The sequence below is a fragment of the Enoplosus armatus genome, chromosome 3 (genome assembly GCF_043641665.1).
Source record: "Enoplosus armatus isolate fEnoArm2 chromosome 3, fEnoArm2.hap1, whole genome shotgun sequence".
Taxonomy (NCBI): domain Eukaryota; kingdom Metazoa; phylum Chordata; class Actinopteri; order Centrarchiformes; family Enoplosidae; genus Enoplosus; species Enoplosus armatus.
In genome coordinates this window covers 9,965,582-9,986,099 of record NC_092182.1, presented here as the reverse complement: position 1 = coordinate 9,986,099, position 20,518 = coordinate 9,965,582, and the positions used below count along the sequence as shown (strand labels likewise).

Genomic DNA, 20,518 nt, shown 5'->3' with positions numbered 1-20,518 from the left:
AAAGTAATATGTGCAAAAAATTAAAAAAAAATCCAAAAACAGTACAGAAAAATGTGATACAAGTAGAACCTCGTACACTTGTCTGTACCTGTGTATCTCACTGGTGGGGTCTATTTTCTGCACCACAGCTTACACCTGATGATGCATCACAGGCAAGTAGTGAAGAAAGTAGTCTGCCTGCAGCAGAGAATTGACACGTGTATATCTGTATTTCTCTTTATATAGAGATGAAAAGTGCAAAGACACAAACTTTTGTCTTGAAACAGCTGCTGATACAGTCAGATGTGAGTCCAGATGTTCTCTCGGGTCAACCCATGAGCCAGGCAGTGATCCCAGTGTCTACACAGAAGTAAATAGAGCCCAGTTCCTTTTATTTTAATTGGCTTAGCTGACCAGTATAGCACCACTCTATATAGGTCCAAGTAAGGAGACACATGAAGAGAACCAACAATTTGTTTCTGTATATTTTTTTCTTTTTGATAATTTTTTTCTTTGTGTTTTGTTCTCTTTATTTATAGAAACAGCTTGTCAGTCATGGTTCTAAGGAAACGTCTGGTGTTTGCTAAGCAGGGCAGTGGGGCAAACACGGGACAGGCCATGGCCCAGGCTCACGTAATTGCTGATAATTTCCTGTTGTGCATTGCATTTAGTAAAGATGGTTCTACTGTGTATCTAATGTTTCAACAGAAAAACTGGTCTGAAAGCAGAAGATTCGCCTTTCTATTGCTCTTTTTCTTGGCACCATCTTAAAAAGAAGACAAACTGCTGATGATGAGAGTGCGTTTGTGTGATTATAGAGCAAATGCCTAAATTTCCATGCTTCATTTAATCTTGTGTGACATTGTATGTTTTCATAGTAAATGCAAATAAATTACCCTGCTTGCCAGGGGATTTTAGAAAACCTGATACTCTGTTTCTGTGATCGCACTTTGAAATGTGCATAAACATCAAGCGAGTACACTGAGGTCAAAGTTTTATTTTCTTCCAAAGAAAAATGGCATTTCAATCAAATGGAGATTGCTCATCAAGGCTATAATCCTTTTGATAAGATAACAAAAACTGGTTGTGGACATCGTGCGCTCACCTCACAGTTAAGGTTGGATTTCCACAGAACTTTGTTTACCTGAAGGCAGCGCTTCCTTGGAAATACTTCAGTCAACACGTGACAAGATTGGTCACGCATGCAGGGAGTGCTTTAAGAGCATCGAGAGCCGAGCAGTGCCAGCAAACCTTCACCGCAGTCAGCAGGAACTTTACCTTGAGCAGTAAAGCAGGGGACTCTATCAATCCTGAAAGTAAGTATTGTTGTGAAAGGGAGCTGGGAGCATGGAGGAATATATGAAAGCTTATTTTTGTTGTTGTCATGTTGTGTGCTGCAGGTTGTCTCGCAGTCTGGTGAGGAGACCCAGTCTGCTCCACGTCCTCCACCTCACTCAGTCACCATGTTTTTAAACGAAGAGCTCGAGTGCGTCGTGTGCTGCTCCGAGTACTCCCGCAGCGACCGGATCCCTCGGGTGCTCCACTGCAGCCACACCTTCTGCGCCCCCTGCCTGGAGAAGATGTCCAAGCTGGACGGCGTCATCCGCACCGTCTCCTGCCCGCTGTGCCGCTGGATCACCTGCACCCGAGCCAGCGTGACCCTACCGGGGGCCCTGTGGGTCAACACGGAGATCTGGGATCAGATTGCAGAGGAGCAGCAGCAGCAGAGGAGGAGGAGGAACGAATCTCTGGAGGATCTGAATGATACCAAGTCCCAGCTCATCGAGTCAAAGCTGTAAGTATGTCCTTCGAGACGGCCTGACACGGTTCAGTTCTTGTTACCTCTGCAGGAGCAATTTACTGCTGTGTAACTTCGTTAATGCAAACCTGATATCTAAAGAAATCTCTCTGTGTCCCTCTTCAGCCCCGATTCACGGCAGCCTGGCTTCATGTCCGCACTCCAAAAACTGTTCAGCTGCGTGCTGCTGCAGGGACACGAGATGGACGGCTGCTGACAGGAGCAAAGGCAGCAGCAGCTCCTTCTTTGAACTCGACAGACCTGCTTTAATGCGGCCGCGGGAATACAGTGCAACATTCCCCGCGGTTTGCATGTGATGGACGGGCTCCTCACAACAGGCCTGAACAGCTGTGACAAGTTTCTGTGAGTGTTGGACTTGAAAGTTGTTACAAACGGGACTGCACTGACTGGAAGTCAAACCGCCTTGATCTGTGAATTCTTTGTAAAGTACTGTTGTATAATTGTTGGAATAAGAGTAGCTGCAAAATGTCAGCACATCAACATTCAATCAAGCCTAGAATTATAGTGTTTAAATATAGATTATTTAAATATGAAATATATACAGAGCTAATTTAAAGCACATAATTCAGTGGTATTATGTTGTCTTTTGTGTCTCTGAAGTAACTTTTATTCAGATGTATTTATTGAACATAAATAAAACTGACTATTTGCACATTTCCATGTTGAGTCAGTTAATGAACATCGTCTGAGAAGTGAAGTGTTACCGTTTGGGACATGAAGAAGAAGAAGAAGAAGAATGTTCAGGTGACCAAAGCGTTGTAATAAAAGCTGTTCATGTATCTCTTGATTGGTGTCCGGTGTTTATTTCTCTTGACTGGAGAGGAAAAAAAGTAGATACCATTTATACTGAAGAGTGATTTTTTTCTTCTTCATTCAGCACAGCTGTGTCAGATGGAAATCATAAATATACGTTTATATTCTTTATTTTATAAAAGTTAAACATTGATGAAAAGCAAAAAATTATCCAAGACTACCTCTGCTGTTTGAAATTACTTCATGTTGTACTTATTAAAGGCAGGCGGTGTAAAACAATTCTGTCTATCAGAATCAGAATCAGAAATACTTTATTGATCTCCTGGGGGAAAGGATTCAAGATTAGAAAGCAGCATAAATTTAGAAATAAAAGTATGTACAAAATAGAAAAATAAGAAATGGAAAATAAAAATGTACAATATTTAAGTGAAAAATAAGAAATAGAAAATAAAAATGTACAATATTTAAGTGAAAAATAAGAAATAGAAAATAAAAATGTACAATATTTAAGTGAAAAATAAAAGTAAAAAATATATACAACAGCATCTGCAGCGTGGTGATGAGAACTCAAGAGAAGAACGAGATTTTAAACTTAAACTCAGACTTAAAAGTTTGTCCCACAACTGCTTCAGGAACAGCAAAAAAAAAACACAACCCTGAATTTTCAGTATTTTTGATGAGACATGCTCTTTTTAGAACCATGATAACATCATCAGCTGTAACATGTAGAGAAGCTTTACAAGTTGTTAATATCAAGTGTTAGTTTTTAACAATTCACACTGTTTTATACCATACAAGTGTAGAATAAAATATAATGGAAAGTAATGTGTGCATTTCGGAAAACCTTACAAGATATAGACACCATTACTTTTTAAAAATTATCCAAATTTAAAAATGCAAAGAAAATGTTTCAAACTAAACATTGTGTTCATGTGTGTACTTATTTAAGCTTTAGGCTGCTGTTTATTGACTTTCTCAGTGTTTTTATGTTCCTGGTTCCTTAAATAAATCAAATATGTTAAAATCAAATATGCATCACAATTAAGACTCATTTAACACATATCAATTATTTTCTCACATGTTTGAGCTTCTCCTGGGGTAATGCTTAATTCTCTTGCATAAATGCCCCCCCACACACATTTTAAATTTGTTAAATTCATATTTTTACATATTTATTTAATGTAACATTAAAAGGAAACTTTAAACATCAGCTGAAAAATGTTTTAAACCTATAATCTTTATTGTATTTATAGTATATTAGATATTAGATATGTATTAGCCTTGTCTACATGAACAAAACAAATACATGAACAAAGTTATTCTGTTGAAGTTATTAACATCTGAGCTTTGGGCTGCGGCACAATCAGAGTGTTCACAACTGCCTTGTTTTCAGGTTAAAGCCACAATACAGACACAACATGAGTCTCTTTCACATGTTGCATTCATCTGCACCAAGTGGTACAAAACAGTAGAAATGTTAGTAAATATATATTATCATATAAAGTATTACAGCGTTATATAATGGTGTATAAACTGCACTAACAAAGCAGAAAGGCTCTGAACCATCCGAAACAATGTCACTTGTAATTCATTTCTTATTTCAATAAATTAATTAAATCTGGTTTGCTGGTTTATACTTTTGTATATGTGTGTTTGGCATTTATTTCCAGCCTGGTGGATAACTCGTAGCAGCTTCTCACTTCGTCCACTGTCATCAGACTGTACAACAACAGACTATGGCAGCACTCTGACCAGCCAGCAGAGAGACACTAATCTTCCTCTCCACTGTCTCTCTTGACTTGAATAATGCACATAAAAGTATTCATAACAGTATTTATTATATATTATTATATTAAACTATACCGTGCATACTAAACAAATTATTATTATTATTATTTTTATTGTTGTTGTTGTTGTTGCTATTAGTATAGAATACTATACTCAGTAGTGGAATGTAACTAAGTACATTTACTCAAGTTGTACTTTACTTGAGTATTTCCATTTCATGCAACTTTATACTTATAATGCACTATATCTCAGAAGCAGACAGCTGCGACAGCATGTGACTGGTAATGCTTTCACCTTGTGGGTCTGTGTCCGGTGTTTATATTTATACTCATGTAGTACTGACTACTGACGGGCATGTGTGAGCCTATCAAAAGATGGTCTCTAGTGAGTTTTGAGTTTAATTGGTCCTGTATAGTTTCTATGCTTATGACGTTTATACTTTTTTTGTCTCTATTTATCTGTACTTATTTGTGTCTTTGTGCTGCTGAAACTTTTATTTTCCCGTCAGATCAGAATCAGAATCAGAATCAGAATTTATTTTCCCCCGTGGAGATCAATAAAGGCTTATCTTATCTTTTCCATTGATAAGATACACAGGAACTGTTTTTCTTTTTATAAGTTTAGCAAGTTTTGCTCATAGTCTTTTAAGGCAATAAAAGCTTACCTTCATAAAACAGAGATGAACCATCAAAAAGACAAGCCCTCCCACTCTCTTCTCTTTTTTTGTTAAATCTGCAACTTGTTAAGTTAATATACCCTGGAAAAGGCCTGAATGGCCTCTTAGCTCAAGTTTTATTGCCCATGCCGGCCACTGCTGTTTGTAGAGTGGCTGGCATGAGCACAGACAATAAAACAGTTACAGAACTCAAAGATCATACAACACAACAAAAACACTACCAACATGAATCTTTACTCAGCAGTTTGGAGGGAAATACAAAAGCATGAACTCATAGTTAATGTCGGAACAGGAAGTGAGGAATAATGAAACAAACCATTGTGAATTTGTGGTTATTTTATTGAAAACAGTGACAGTGGATTATTTGAGCTGAAACCTTTTTTCCCTGAATTAGTTCTACCAAATAACCTCTTAACTATACTATGTTAAGATGAAATACAGTTAAATATTCAGACATTACAACACAAAACTGATGCAAACACAACAAGGAAGGATTTACTGAAAAAGCTTTTGTAACCCACAGAAACCAACCCGAGATTCACCTCCTTTAACTAAAGATGGTGGCAGGAAAAGCTGCTGAACAGCTGCAAGTCTGAATTCAGACAAGACCAACAGTGCGACTGTTGTATCCACACTGTAGTAATCCATGTGAAAAACAATGAATCTCAACATATTATATTCAGACAAGACTCAAGCCAAAATGGCCACTTCTGCACATTTTCAGCAGGGGATAAGCTGTGTATGTTTAGTGGGCAGCAGCACCTGTGACTGACTTATTGTAAGAGACATAACTGCTAAAGTGGCTTCTCATCAAACATCGAGTAACTGACCAGAAGGCTAATTTTCTCACAGATTGCATCAGTCATTGAACAGCAGTGTGGGTCGTTTGTTACAACTTCCTAGTGAGCATTTCCTCAAGTGTCAAGGGAAGAACACAGGATAAAATTTCAGCTTTTTTTTCTTCTTCCAAATATAACAGTAACACTGGCCATAAATCCATTTTAATAACGATCAGGTCCTACACAATCAGGATTCACAGATATAGATTATTTTTCGGTCCATGTGAAACTGGGTTTTTTATATTTCAAGGAGAGAAAGAAAGGAAGAAGGTCAATTTCTTTTTTTTGGTGTTTAAAAACAATTTAAAGCAAAAGCTTTTCACGTCATTCCTCAGGATGGTGTTCCCGCTCCTCTGTACTTCATTAATACATTCAGCACTCAGTTGATGCAGTTAAAAAAAAGTTTCTATTGCATAAGGACATGATTAATCCTGCCTAAACACTGTCACTACAATAACATACTATCACATGTGCACTTAAATTAACATGTATCCATCACAGTTTTCACCACATCTTTCTTTTATTCGACATCTTCATGGACCTTCCTCTTCCTCCCTCACACTGACAGAATATAATTTAAACATAGTAAAAGACATTTGTGAGTAAACAGACATGGGCATGGTACAGTCATTGTTATGTTAGCTAAAAACACCGGGCCTCACTGGATTAGTGTGAAAACTTTATAACAAGGCTCATGAAAAACGAGTGACTTGTCTCTTTGTCAGCTAGCCCTTCACCAGCCTTGTGAGTCAGGCGTCTAAAAGCTCGCCTAAAGTGTCGTCGCAGTTTGTGACAGGAGGATAATCTCTCTTCACACAAAAACCTCAAGATAAACAGGAGTAAAATACATTTAGCACAATGCCTTAATTGTACATCTGGATAAGAAGGGGATAAAATATGGGATATAAACAATATTTTTTAAGGGAAATTAAACCGATACGATATCAAATAACATTTTAAAAAACACTAAAACAGTCCAAAAGAGCATGTAAATGAGTTGGAGGTGAAATGCTGCCTTGGATTCAAAAGCAGCAAACAAGTGACCAACAGTTTTTCTACTAGAGATACAGTTTGAATGTCCCTTTGTGATAGTATGTGGGGAAGTAGATCTTTTTCTTTGTTCAAAATGTGTGCAACTCCCTATAGGTAGGGGTACTGTGTGAGGCGCCTGGGGCTTAGCTGGTAGGCACTGTAAGCCTCAGCCCGGGGCGTCACACTGACATAGGGAGAGCCAGTGGCAAACTGATGCTGGTAGGCTGCGGGGAGGCCGTGCAGCAGACTACTGACAGAATCCTTACGACTGGCCGTGTCCCTCCTGGAGGAGGAAGATGAGGTGTACGTTGCTGCATAGGCGGAGGGGGAGTGCCCGTGGGTGCCGTGACCGCGGCCCAGCAGCTGCTCCATGGCCTGAGAAGCTGAGGAGAGGGCGGTGGAGGCCGGGTAGGTGTACAGGCTGGGGCCGGGGGCCGAGGCCAGGGCGGACACCTCGGGGAAGTTGTAGTGAGAGGCCGAGACGGCCGGAGGGAACGTCGGCTGGCGACGCAAAGACGAGTCACTGTGGGAACGCTCCTGAGATGAGGAAACCACGGGCTGAACCTAAAAAGAAGAGACACTCAGTAAACATGAAAGAACCAGGGGGCAGAAAAATCACTCGTTTCTTTTCTTTAGATGATTAGAAACACCTCAGGGAGGATCCATCGTTGTTGTAGCCTACATGAGGGAGACAAAATAACACCTACACTTCACAAAGAAGCACCCCAACTTTACCTCTTTGGTTTCCCCTCAAGTGGCTTAAAGGTTGTTAAATCTTAAATCATCTTATTCCACTCTGTCTGGCAGTATTGTATACAGTCTGTATCAGCTTGTTCCAGTTCTTCTATGAAGCTATATGATGTTTACATTGAGTGAAATATTCAAACCCTACAGTACATGCTTGTTATGGCTGCATCATTCCTTCACATGGAAATATTCTAACTATGGTGCATCATTTCAGACACATTTCATAAAACCCAGCCTGATATATAGGTTATCTTTATAAACTTGTAAACTAAACTAAACAAATGAAAACACTGGTGCATGACCCTTTTGACTTGGTGGCCCTTTCTAGCCTACTTCTACTGTGGTCCTGTCTCAAGCCCTTATTTTGAGCGAGACTATTATCAGCAGGTATCGTCTTATTACAGATATATTGGTATTGCCGCATGGACGGGCAAATGAAACTGTAGAGCATAAATACCGAGATACTGATTTGTTTTAGGTCATTCAACTTCATTCAACATCTGCCGTTACATCGTCTGTCCAGCAGAGAGCGCTTTGGACTCAATGAGCACCAGTTTTTCTAACTAAACTTTTCTGCCACAGTAAATATATTTGATACTTAGTGACTCTTTAATAACCAGAGTTTAGGAATCCTTGCTGAAAATGGTTGTTCATGCGCCTTTGAGGGTAAAACAGAGTCACAGCTCAGAGCTCTATGGGTGCAAACGTCACATGACGTTGTTCTTTCAGAGATGTTTTTTTCAACTTATGACTCCACTGTCTGCGTATATTAACATAAAATGTTCCAGTCTGTAATTCACTGGGATTCATGTTAGTGGCAGTTTGTCGCAGTGATAAAGATACTGTTTACTCCAATACCATCACACCTCTTGTGTCTGGCAAATAAATGCAATTCTTTGTCAAAATGTCAAAACATTCAGACGACTTCAATGTAACTGCACATAAATGTAATTATGGTGAAAACACCAACACAAAAGAAGCCTCACCTGGCTGAGGTTTAAGGGGTGTGACTGGCTCGGCACCAGTCCGTGACGCTCCATGCTCTCCCCTGAACTGCAGGGCTGTCGGTTGGATGATCTCTTAGGCTTCATGTAGTTCACTTTGAATTAAAAAAGGTAGTAAGTATTATTAAAATCACACTGCTTTCACACCCAAAATAAAATGTATCACTGATGACACGCAGACAACCGTAGATGAGTGACTCTCACCAGTCTCTAAGCGTCCACGTGAAACGGCTCCTCTCTCAGAACCCTGGGTTTTGACTGAAGGTGCCACTACGGCCAGAGACTTGGCCTGGCGTGATGACATGGTGCTAGCTGGGTTCAGCGTGCGGGGCAGGGGAGTCAGGGGACTGGCTGTGGAGGAGTCCGAGTCGTGCACCGTCACGCAGCTGATAACGTTGGTACGCTGGCTCAGACCAACGCTATGCAAACAGAGGAAAAGTGTTATTTCACAACAAAAAAGGAGAGAGGTTCAGTCTAAATGAATTAAGTCCTGGTCTGGTCTATTGGGTCAAACAAGCCTCACAGAAAATATGTCGAGTAGGACAGTGCCAGGATGTAGGACTAGAAATACTGGTCTAGCACTGTTGATCTAAGAGGAAATAAATGACCCTCAGCAAACCTGGATCACGGTTAAAGAGGCTCACAAAAAACACAAAGAGCAGCATCTTGTCCTCACCTGGCAGGATGGAACTTGCGCTCATCCTCTGTGTCTGTGTCACTGTGAATAGTGATGATGCTGACCGCTGGGCTGGGTGTGTCAGAGATGACGATTGGCTGGGACAACGTGGCGCTGGAGCTGGGTGGAGTCACACCGCTGCTGCTGAGTAACGATGCAGTCGTTATACCCCTAGACAGAGAAACAAAAGCAAATGTTTTGCCGTCCAAAGTATGTGATTTCAGCTGTGATAACGGACAAAAACCAGAATATGAAGAAGGTGCAAAAGTCTGTTTAAAACTACTGGACAGGAAAAACTCAAAAAATGTAAGTGATAGAGGATAATTCCTCTAGTTCCACGTTTCTATTTTTATTGCAACGTTTTATGTGGTAGTACATTTTTTCTGAACAGTTGCTGGTTGTGCTTATACTGATCCATCAGTCCTTTTTAACAATCTGTTATTTGGTGTGACAGCTTAAAAAAACATAATAAATAAATCATGAATCAAGAGATAAAACCTGCAGGACTCTACCAACCTGTTTCTGTTCTCTCCACGTCTCGCCTTCACCTTCTTCCTCTCCTGCTGGGTCCTGGCTTGGGTTGTGCTCCTATTGGTGTCAAAGATCACAACATGTTAGTGGTAGATGCCATTGGTAAAATGAGAAAGTTAAACATAAAGTTAAACATAAAGAAAGCGTATTTTTCTGATGAGTTGGAAATTTTCCCAAAAAAACAGCATGTTTTCCTTGGACATTAACGTTTTGTTTAACATCCCTCATTTTGCAGTTATTTCAAGCATGCCTTATGGACTTATCCCCCATAAGTCAATATAATGGCAAATTGGCTACATATGATTGAGATGACCATTTTTGCCACAAAATGACAGAGAAGTCATATCAGCAAGATAATAGGTACTAAGTGCTGTAAAAATGAAAAATGAAATGACACATCTTTAAAATCAAACACATGTACAGAAATCTCTGAAATAAATGTAAAACTGTAAGATGCTATTCAACACTTGTCCAACTGTTTGGACTTAACAATCACTGGTTGTCGCACCTCCAGCTGTGTCCCTGCTGCGTGGTAGCATCCAGTGTTTCCAGGGGCGATTCAGCAACAGTTGACTGGTGGGCAGAGCTGTGGATGGCCACACCTGGGACCTGCTGCCATGATGACGGTATGAGGATCTGTTGGGTGCCAGTGGGCCAGGCCTGCTGAGAAAAAACAAAACAAAACAGACACTCACTCTTCAGTACATGTAATACCAAGGATCAGATACTAATGAATCAGCACAAATTATTTGATTGCTGGAATGGGTCAGACAAACTGAGCCATGCTGAGAAATAAATCCAAAAGACCAAAGACAAAGAGGCAAACCAATCGGCCAATCTCTCGTACAGGCAAAAGCACAAAGCCAGATAAGCGAGCAACCTTTCCCAAGCCATTCCCTTATTATAGCATTGCCCTGCAACAAATGCACAAGATGATATCATGCAAAGCACGAACAATGAAGCACTGTAAACGGTCAGATCAGGTATAAAGACAAGTATACACAGAACCATGGTGCCTGTTAAAGAAGAAACACTGAGGAAAGAAAATGAGTTTAGTTCACTGATGCCAAACAGTCTGCTGATAAGCTGTCTTGGGGAAAAGGCATGCCACATGTTCTGGGGCTGAAACAAAAAGATGTGTGTCAGAGAGTCGAGCTGTCGGGCAGGGATTTTAAAATAGGCTTTGTAGCTGCAATCTCCTTTGCTGAAACCAAGGAAGGACAGGACAAGAGAAGCTGCAAGCAAAGCACAGACAAACTCAGCAACACATGCGCTCCATGCCCTCAGCACACCTATGGGGAAAGACTGGGGGAGGGAATGAAAGAGTGTGTGAATGGTGCGGGGAGGGGGGTTGTCCTTTGGAGTGGAAAGAGATTGCAAATTTTGTCAAATCTGATTTAATGTCTCAAAGGGGAATTTGAAAAAATGAATACCAAGAAGGATAATGGCGATACGGGACCAGAAAAAAAAAAAAAGGTTCGATTTTCCTACAAAAATAAGCATCAACCAAGCATGATTCAGGCTAAATGGAGGAATATGATGCATAAAATAAAGACTAGCCCCATACGACGTGTGGCACAGAAAGAGGGAAAATTGCAAACAAATGAAAAGAAGAAGAAGGAGAGTGGGGCAGGAGAGAGATGGTATTGTTAGTGGTAGAGGGAGTGTGCATGTGCATGTCTTTCTTCTGGGATGACATCGTTGCTTTACCAGCACTGTGGCTGTGTGCTCCAGGAGGGTAGGCCGACCCACCCCGGTGCCCAGCCCGAGGGGCAGAGAATACTGGGGGGCTATGCCTGCTGAGGGTGGGTGCAGGGTGGCCACCATCAGGGGTGTGCAGGAACCCTGGAGGAGGGAGGGAGGATAGGGGAGGGCAGCGTTAGGGCAGTAATGTCCTTCAAGGCTGTATCTGATGTAGACAGAAAGGGACAGAGCGAATAAAACCAGCTGTAGAGTTACACACTGGTACCACTGGCCATCTGGACACCTGACCTCTGCAGTGTGCAGCGATTATTCCTAATTTTAGCAAACAGCAATTAACTAGCTTTTTGAACCAGATGAGTCTCCCGCATTAAACATCTGGCCTCCATCCCAGATAGGACACTGGGAATAAGAGGCCTGGCTCTGAGTGGCAGTCCAAATCAGTCCTGGAAGCAAATCCAAGGCGAGACCCAATCAGCAGAAACATAAACAACAAAAAAAGCATGGACTATGTTACTGAAGCCGAACCTTTTGTTATTTCAAATGTCAGTGGTAAAAATACATTTAAATGAAAACATCTCCACTGAAAGCAAACCTTTTTAAATCAAGAAAATGTCTCAACCTGGTCCCTACTAAACTTTGGCTTGCTCTGTTGGCAGCAGAAGAGAGCAAGGCCTGAAAGGAGAACCCCAATAGGGAGACTTTTTGGATGCACTCAGTGTACCCATGAATGAGCAAAACTGGGCACCATTGCTCTCAGCTTAGTGCTAATGACATGATATCATTCACGGATGTTGCCAGACTTCTATCCTGTAACCCCGAGTTAAGGTTTCCTGTATGACAGATGAGAAAAACATGTGCGCTGTGTCGAGGAAGTCTGCATGGAACTGCTGAAACTGAAGTCAGTATTCACAAGAAGGTGAATGCTTCTCTCAGAGCCAACCTCACAGAAGTGTACAATGCTGCAAATCTACAAACCCCTTCCCACATGCAAATTAACCTCCAGTACCCCTTTCCTACGGGAGGTGTGCATTTGACGCAGGTCTATTTGGTGCATGTTGGACCCATTCAGATGAGACACTGTTAGCAGAGGCTCCAGTCTGAAGTGCAGTTCCGTACTCTACAATGAACCAGAAAATTACACCGAAAATAATAGTTAAGTATCAGTTGCATTTATTTACATCTGCCCATGTAGACATTCCTTCTCTCCAGGACAAAAGCTGGCAAATACAAGTATCGTACAAGCATCACACACACACACACATCAAACAAACTCTTACCTGTGTGAGCATACTTGGCTGGATCTGCAACGACTGAGCAGACTGGTTCTGAGGTACTATGGGTACAGAGTTCTCCATCCTCACAGGGAAACTGGAACTCTTACTGGATGGCTGTAGCCCTGGAAAACAATTCCACACAAGCACATCAATGAGTAACACCAAAATCCTGATGAAAAACATCTCAAAGAGCAATTTTACATGTAACAGATACCCCTTAATGATCAGATTTCTTTTCCAGAAACAAAAAAGTAGGTATGTATGCATCTTATTCAGGTCTCTGCACAGATCACCATCTGCACAGGCCTGTCTGCTATTGAAGGTAATTAACAATAATCAACATGTTGCTAGAGACAGCCCAACACCAATCAAAGTGGAGGAGACACTGAATAAACCACTGTGAGGTTTCTTGGCATTTGATAAGCCTTCCACACTGATGTGTTGTTTTTCAGTCTGAATGCAACTTTATCCTTTACCTTGAATAGTGGAGGGTGGGCAGACGATGAGAGTCTGCTGGAAGGGTTCTGTCTGGCTACACAGCCCAGCAGGACGCGTTGGAATCGGGACACTCTGCTGAGCCAGCCCGGGAATGTTGATGGTCGCCTGCTGGTACAAAGCTGGCTGGTAGTTCAGCAAAGGCACCGCTCCCCCCGCAGAAGGCACCTGTTGGAGAAATAAAAAAACGCAGCTGATTAATACTAGAGGAGTTACAGGTCCCTAAACATGTGTGAAGAAGAATTAAGAATTTGTGGGGAAGATGCGGGCCACACCTGGTTATGCTGGTTGAGTTGGCTACTGAAGGTAACAGTGAGGTTGCCCGCTGCAGCGCTGGGGACTGCATTGGTTGAGTACAGGGATTTGCCACTATCGTAGGAGCTCCGGCGCTTGCAGATCTCCATGTTCTGGAAGCAGGACTTCACACTGGGGAGGATGGAGAAAAGGCATTTCAACGACATTACATTTAAGTTAAGACTCACCCAAACCTGGTTATATGTGCAGCAGCGCCTACAAGAACATCTTCACATCACACACACTCACTGGGAGCTGTGCGGATAATCCATGAGGTGGCTCATTGTCACAAAGGGGTGACCCAGAGTTTTGGTAGGTGTGATCCTTTTGTCGGCATCTAGACGGAGCATCCGCTTTAAGAGGTCTATAAACTCCCGTCTATCAGCTTTCTCAGCCAACATGTCTGTCCCCTCCAAATGAGAAGACAGGTTGACCTGGAATACAAAACAAACAAACAATATGAGGTACAGGCAATGTGATTTCTTGGGTTTGTGTGTTCCATTTGTTTAAAAGAGTAAAAATGGTGTGTGAAGCGCAAAAACTTAAGCACTAAATTAGATGTTATGCGACAGATTGCCATCTACCTGCATCATGTCATCCAGACAGTTGAAGATGTACTTCCTGGCCTCCTTGGACTTGATGCCCATCTCCATTTCATGCTCTGCTGGGGTCTGGATGGAAAATGGAAAACATTTCTGTTTATCATTATGTGCCAAAACTATTTCTTATAAAACACTAAGCAATATGGGTACGATTCAAATCAGAAGGACCATCAGGACTTCTTTATATGTTAACACATTTCGCCATTTTCTGATATCCCCAATAATCCTTGAAAGCCCACTTAATAAGCAGTTATTAATCAGGATTAGTATGAGGTTATATTAACCTTAAGCCTCCAGAGTGGGTAGCTCGAGTCAGGGCCTCGATTGAAGAAGCGACTGGTCTTAGTGCCGGCGCTCAGTAAGTACTCCGCAGGCAGGCCTTGGGTCTGAGAAATGTAACGGATCTGGACACAAAAAACACATTCAAGTTTAAGTAAGTGCCATGGATATGACTAAAATGAACGGATTACCTGCCTCACAGTTTGTAGTTATGCTCGTTCTTCTGCAGCACGTTGGTATCTCTCGGCTTACAGCAAAACTAGCAGCACTCACTTTGAGTTTCTACAGAGCACCAACAGTACTTCCATGACCTGCTACCAACTAACAACAGTCAGCCTGTATTCTCACTCATAGGTTAGCCTTTTCCAGGCAATGAGAATTTTTTATGCCCTCATAAGAACTGAAAATATTAATGTTAATACTGACCTGGTCGTACTCTGAGGCTCCAGGGTACAGAGGCCAACCCAGAAACAGCTCAGCAATCACACAGCCTAAAGACCACATGTCGATGGCCTCGCAGAACGGCAGACCCAAAATGATCTCTGGAGCCCTGGACAGCAAATAGAAGGTTAAAAGGAAACAGCTACTGAGTTACAAAGTTTTGTCATAGTAACATTATCCATTTTTCAAAGACACATTTAGATTAACAAAAAAAAAACAGCTGGATTTCTTGCCACCAACCTGTAGTAGCGAGACTGTAAGTAGGTTGAGCAGACAGCTTTGGACACATGACTCGCTGAGCCGAAGTCAATGACCTTCACCCTGTAGGGCTGTCTAAGGGGGTCGACCAGCATGATGTTCTCAGGCTTCAGGTCTGCATGAATCAGACCCAGGCTTTTCAGTTTCATCAGCGCTGTAGCCACCTAAAGGTACAAACACAAACATTAATCCGGCTGTTGTATTAAGAATGAAAACAGGGACGTTTTGGCTTTAAATTTTATAGTAGCAATAACAAAATAAAAGTAATAACATGATTTTGGTTCAGGGTTTTTATGAATATCTGCCAAAACATGTGCCAACCTGCTGCAGGATGGGTCTGATGTGCCGCAGCGGGAGAGGGCTGAACTTGCTGTGCTTGAGAAAGTCGTACAGGTTCTGCTCCAGCATCTCAAACACCAGGCAGGTGTGACCCTTGTGTTGGAAGCATTCGTATGAACGCACAAAGTTGTACTCATCCGCGTTCTCTGCACTCAGCCGGTTCAGGATGCCCACCTATTAATGAGAAACAAATAACTCCATGTAACTCGTGAATATGTATACCATGGATATATTGGGAGCATTTTGGGGTCATAAATGAGTAACTGACTTGCAAAATGTTCAGAATTAAAATTCTTTCAATGGTTCTTGTGCTAGACCGATAATTCAGCCAGGCCTACATAAAACTCACATACGACCAAACACACACACACTTTGCTAGCATTGCAGTATTAATGCTCTCTGCAAAGCCAACATTGTCAAATGAAACCAGTAACTAATGTACATGTAGGTTTGTTATCAAAGCAGGATACAAAATGATGTTTGGTTACCTCAATTTGGCCCTGACGAGCATATGAAGGATGGTTTTTCAGGATCTTGATGGCCACAATCTCATTGGTGCCCCTCTTCCAGCACTTGGCCACTTGTCCAAACGTGCCTCTTCCCAAAAACTCCAGCACTTCGTAGCTGCAGGACACGGAGCAGAGGATCTCGTGCTGCACTAGCTGATAATCCCCTTCACCATTGGAGCTGCTGCTCTTAGTGGTTGGAGCCGAGTGGGGTATAGACTGGCCTGTGCCCCCTCCTCCACCACCCGTACGGGTGGAGTAAGTTGCTGCAGGGGCTGAGAGCTCCTCCAATATTTGAACACTGCCACATCCACTCCCACTGCTTTCATTGGTCTCCTCAATCTTTCTCTTCTGCCCATGCCTGTGCCCCCTCGTTTCAGACGACGTCTCAGCGTGAGTGTAAGAGGAAGACGTCGCCTGCTCTGTGACACGTCGACTGGATCCGCGGGGTAGACTCCCAGTGCTATCAGCTGCCCGCACCACCACTTGACCTCTGGAGCCGGGTGCTGCGGGGGGGAAGACTAACGATGGTGCAAAGGGTGGTACAGCCATGGCTGGGGTAAAGGCGTATGCTGACTGGCCTGCTATAGAGCTGTAAGCTTCAGTGGTGGACACGTCCCAAACGTTGCTCTCCACCTTCAGCTTCTTAACCCGGCAAAAGGCACTGGAGGAGATGGAGGGAGGAGAGAAAACCTGCAGCTGAGAGCTCATAGCTGAAAAGAGACGGATGAGAATTAGATAGGAGGCACAAAAAAGAACCTATGATATCTATCTATAATATATATACATACATACAGTGCTTAACAAATTTGTTAGACCACCACCCAGTGTAAGGTGTTTGCCACCGCTGCCCTAAATTAACAGTACTGCTGATTACCAAAATATTTTTTTACATTTCTGTAATGGTTAATCCACCAGTATGTGCAAGCTCTTTAATCAAAATGATATCTTTAATGCTAAAATATAATTATTGCTGTTATCCATGAATTTCTGTTTAAAAATAGAAAAGCACATTATTATTTTTTGACTGAGATACCCAATTACAGTTATTTACTTGCATTCCTGACCAGAAAAATTTGTTTTAGTGGTTGTATGTTATTCTTGATTCATTTCTGAGTTCTCAGAGAATGCCAGTGTGCTGGCTCAAATTTGGGTATAAAAACGTGAATTCAGTTTGAAATTCCTCACTCCTGTTCAAAATGGTGAAGTGTAGGGAACTCACTGAGAAAGAAAGAGTCCGAATTAAAGCACTTCATGATGCTGGATGGTCTTTGAGACAAATATGGCAAGACATAAAGTGTTCTCACAGTGTGGTCAAGTATGCCTTGGACTCGATTGCAGAGACTGGTACTTACAAAATGCGTCAAGGAAGAGGCCGAAAACGAAAGCTAACTGAAGCAGATGTTAGGCACCTCAAGATTTTAAGTACTAGAGACAGAAGGAAGACCACTGCTGATCTTCAGGCAGAGATTAATGCTTCTAGATCAGAATCTGAGAAAGTCTCCAGAATGACCATAAGCAGACGACTGAAGGTACAAGGTTTAAATGGAAGAATAGCTCCTAAGAAGCCATTATTGAGGCCTGCAAACATCCAAAAACACCTAAAATTTGCCAGGGAGCACAAACACTGGACTGTAGATGACTGGAAGAAGGTACTCTGTCTCAAGTTTGAACTCTTCGGTCAGCATCGTCGTGATTATGTCCACAGAAAAGCTGGAGAACGTTTTGATGCTAGATGCATTGCGCCCACAGTGAAACACGGTGGAGATTCCATTATGGTATGGGGTTCCATTTGTGGAAACGGCATGGACAAATTAGTTAAAATCGGCGGTATCATGAACAAGAAGGTCTACCACAACATCTTGGTGCATCATGGAATCCTTCTGGATTGAACCTGATTGGTCGTGGGTTCATATACCAAGAAGACAATGACCCCAAACATACTGCAAAGCTGTGCAGAGACTACTTGACCAAGAAAAAGGAATCTGGAGGACTGGAACTTATTGACTGGCCAAGTCAAAGTCCAGACTTGAATCCTATTGAACAGATCTGGGATTTATTGAATTCAAAAATAGATCGCACAAAAGTTTCATCCAAAGCAAGTCTTTGGGAACAGCTAGAAACTATATGGAACGCAATAACAAAAGAGACTGTCAAAAAGTACATAAAAACAATGCCAGCAAGAATGCAAGCTGTTATCAGGGCCAAAGGAGGTCAAACAAAATATTAAGATTTTCGGTTAATATATGTGAATAAGGACTAATTAGTTGTTCCAGTTTGTTATTTGCCTAATAAATAACAATACAATTTTTAGTTTGAAACACGTTTTTGACAGATTTCTAAAATATTTGTGTTTTCTCGTTTTTATGACAGGTGGTCTAATAAATTTGTTAAGCACTGTATATATACATACATATACTCACACACACACCGTTTATTTGGTACACTTAGCTAAAACTAATACAGTCTAATACAACAGGTCTCTCCATTTATATCAGCGAGGGTAAACTAAATATTACAAACAGCTCTCAATATAATGCAATACACTTTACCGGCACCTCAAACTACTGTGACTCCAAACGTAAAGTTGAACACCTCTGTGAAACGGTTTCAACAAAAAACTGAACTGAAGCTGAAATGAACAATGGATTAATTGATTACTCCACTGACAGAAAATTAATCAGCAACTAGGCTGACAATCCATTAATTGATTAAGTACCAAATGCTCTCTGGTTTCAGCTTCCCAAATGTGAGGATTTACAACTTTTCCTGGTCATATCTGATAGTAAAATTATTATCGTTGGGTTTTGGACTATTGGTCGGACTAAACGGGCCATTTCAAGACATCACCTGGCTCTGCGAAATCCTGATGGAAACTATTTCCGGGCATTTCAAAAACAAAACAATTAATCAAGAAAATAATCTTTGTTATTAAAAATAGTTAGCTGCAGGGAGCATTTATAATGTTCATGTAAGGTAGGACTGATTGCAGGGTTGTTGTATTAGACTGCAATAGGTTTAGTTAGGTGTGTAAAACCCAATAACTTTGACATCAACAAAAACCTTATACAACATAAACTTGGAAATGCAAATCTGAGATGAAGATTTACTCTTACATTTCACAAGTATGCAGCTTGTATTCTGTCCAACACAGCATATTTTAAAAGAGGCTGTGAAATGTATTATTTACACCTTGAGAGTCTTGTTTTCAGGATTGGATAGTTAGTTAGGAAAAGTTGCACATGAAAAGAAAAAATCTCACATAGGATGTGTAACAGGACAGAAGATATTTCCTAAAGTGGGAAATGTTTTTTTATAAATGCAAAAACTAAATGATAAGTGGAAGTACATTGATTTCCATGTAATAGTTATGCATTAGTTCTTTCACGCAATTCTTATATTTTTTTTCTTCTCTATTTCCAAGAAAGCTGATTTGTGTTTTGGTTGACACCTCTTGTTTCAGTGCTAGCTATAGAAAACCTTAAACAAATGTATGCCACACCATACCTCTATAAATGAAACCACTGCTGGGACAGCTCAGGCACAGCTTCTATGCAATGACAAGCTGGGATCTAAACGGAAGGTGGACCTGAATCTGGTCGGTTTGATTACCGGGGCAAAAGCAACGGAACACTGGAGCTTCATTTTCCAGTTAGGAGAAAAGAAAGCCAATATAGGTGTTGACACTGCTGTGTCTCTAAGAGCTAGGTGCTGACAGGGTGACTGTTGGGCAGCTGTGATGGACCTTAGTGGAAGTCAAGCTGTGATAGTCCCTGTTTTCAAATATCACTTACCGAATATTACATTAATTATACATTTGGCCGTCACTTTGTTGGTCATCTACATCTGTACCCCCACTGACGCAGACATGCTTTTAAGATCAAATCAACAAGGTAACGTTACTTAACTCGCTAATGCTAAACAGCTAACGCGTTAACTTTGTGAAAATATGGCGTTAAATGGTTAGCGGCTCATCTCACAACATAAAGTTAAGTTAAATGACAAAGACTGCCCGAAAATCAACATAAAATAGAGAAACAGTTGTAACATACCGGATAGGATGTTATATCAGCGTCGAAAAAAGGGCTTCGTCCAAGGTTTAAATCCCACTGCAGTCTGCTGGACAAGCGTTATCCGATTAGCTTCCGCTTGCTAACGTTAGATGCTAGCTAGGCCTGCATTGTTTCTTCAGTCGATGGAGAGCTAGGCAGCAGGAGAAGGCGTTACAGTGTCGAGTTTTCAGAAGAAACACTCAAAGGGCTCATTGTATTATTGACTTCAATCATGTAATCCTAAAAAAATGTACATTTCTTGATTAAAACATAATAAATCCTTTTCTAAAATCGCCTGTCTTGAAGCAGCAAAATCCACTTTTCGCCGGAACAACCACGTCCTTATACCAGCTGCTAATCTTACGGAATTTCCGGTTACTACCGTAATTACCGTGGATTTGGCAGACGATGCGCACAGAGATGGGCATAG

General features: G+C 41.4%; 2 protein-coding genes across 2 annotated transcripts; one reads left to right on the top strand and one right to left on the bottom strand.

The window, feature by feature from the left end:
• The first annotated feature begins 1,224 nt into the window (after nt 1–1,224).
• On the top strand, nt 1,225–2,585 carry LOC139283017 (RING finger protein 208-like). Its single transcript, XM_070902954.1, has 3 exons — nt 1,225–1,295; nt 1,380–1,774; nt 1,904–2,585. Exons 2-3 carry the CDS (start codon nt 1,443–1,445, stop codon nt 1,992–1,994), a joined length of 423 nt encoding a protein of 140 aa, XP_070759055.1. The 5' UTR covers nt 1,225–1,295; nt 1,380–1,442; the 3' UTR covers nt 1,995–2,585.
• Nucleotides 2,586–5,355: 2,770 nt separating this feature from the next.
• Nucleotides 5,356–20,177, bottom strand: hipk1b (homeodomain interacting protein kinase 1b). The gene is made up of 18 exons (XM_070902465.1): nt 20,089–20,177; nt 16,019–16,749; nt 15,513–15,704; nt 15,174–15,355; nt 14,919–15,042; nt 14,498–14,617; nt 14,196–14,282; nt 13,861–14,045; nt 13,593–13,743; nt 13,299–13,485; nt 12,826–12,944; nt 11,555–11,689; nt 10,353–10,507; nt 9,830–9,901; nt 9,314–9,484; nt 8,842–9,056; nt 8,620–8,732; nt 5,356–7,450 (listed from the first exon to the last, which is right to left on the bottom strand). The coding sequence occupies exons 2-18, from the start codon at nt 16,745–16,747 to the stop codon at nt 6,995–6,997; spliced, it is 3,393 nt and encodes a 1,130-aa protein (XP_070758566.1). The 5' UTR covers nt 16,748–16,749; nt 20,089–20,177; the 3' UTR covers nt 5,356–6,994.
• Between the last annotated feature and the right edge of the window lie 341 nt (nt 20,178–20,518).

Coding starts and splice junctions, on each gene's coding strand:
- LOC139283017 (XM_070902954.1), top strand. CDS start 1,443: ATGTTTTTAAACGAAGAGCTCGAGTGCGTCGTGTGCTGCTCCGAGTAC. Junction 1,775..1,903: donor CAGCTCATCGAGTCAAAGCT/GTAAGTATGTCC, acceptor GTCCCTCTTCAG/CCCCGATTCACGGCAGCCTG.
- hipk1b (XM_070902465.1), bottom strand. CDS start 16,747: ATGAGCTCTCAGCTGCAGGTTTTCTCTCCTCCCTCCATCTCCTCCAGT. Junction 15,705..16,018: donor CTCGTCAGGGCCAAATTGAG/GTAACCAAACAT, acceptor TCTCATTAATAG/GTGGGCATCCTGAACCGGCT. Junction 13,744..13,860: donor GATTATCCGCACAGCTCCCA/GTGAGTGTGTGT, acceptor CATCCTCCCCAG/TGTGAAGTCCTGCTTCCAGA.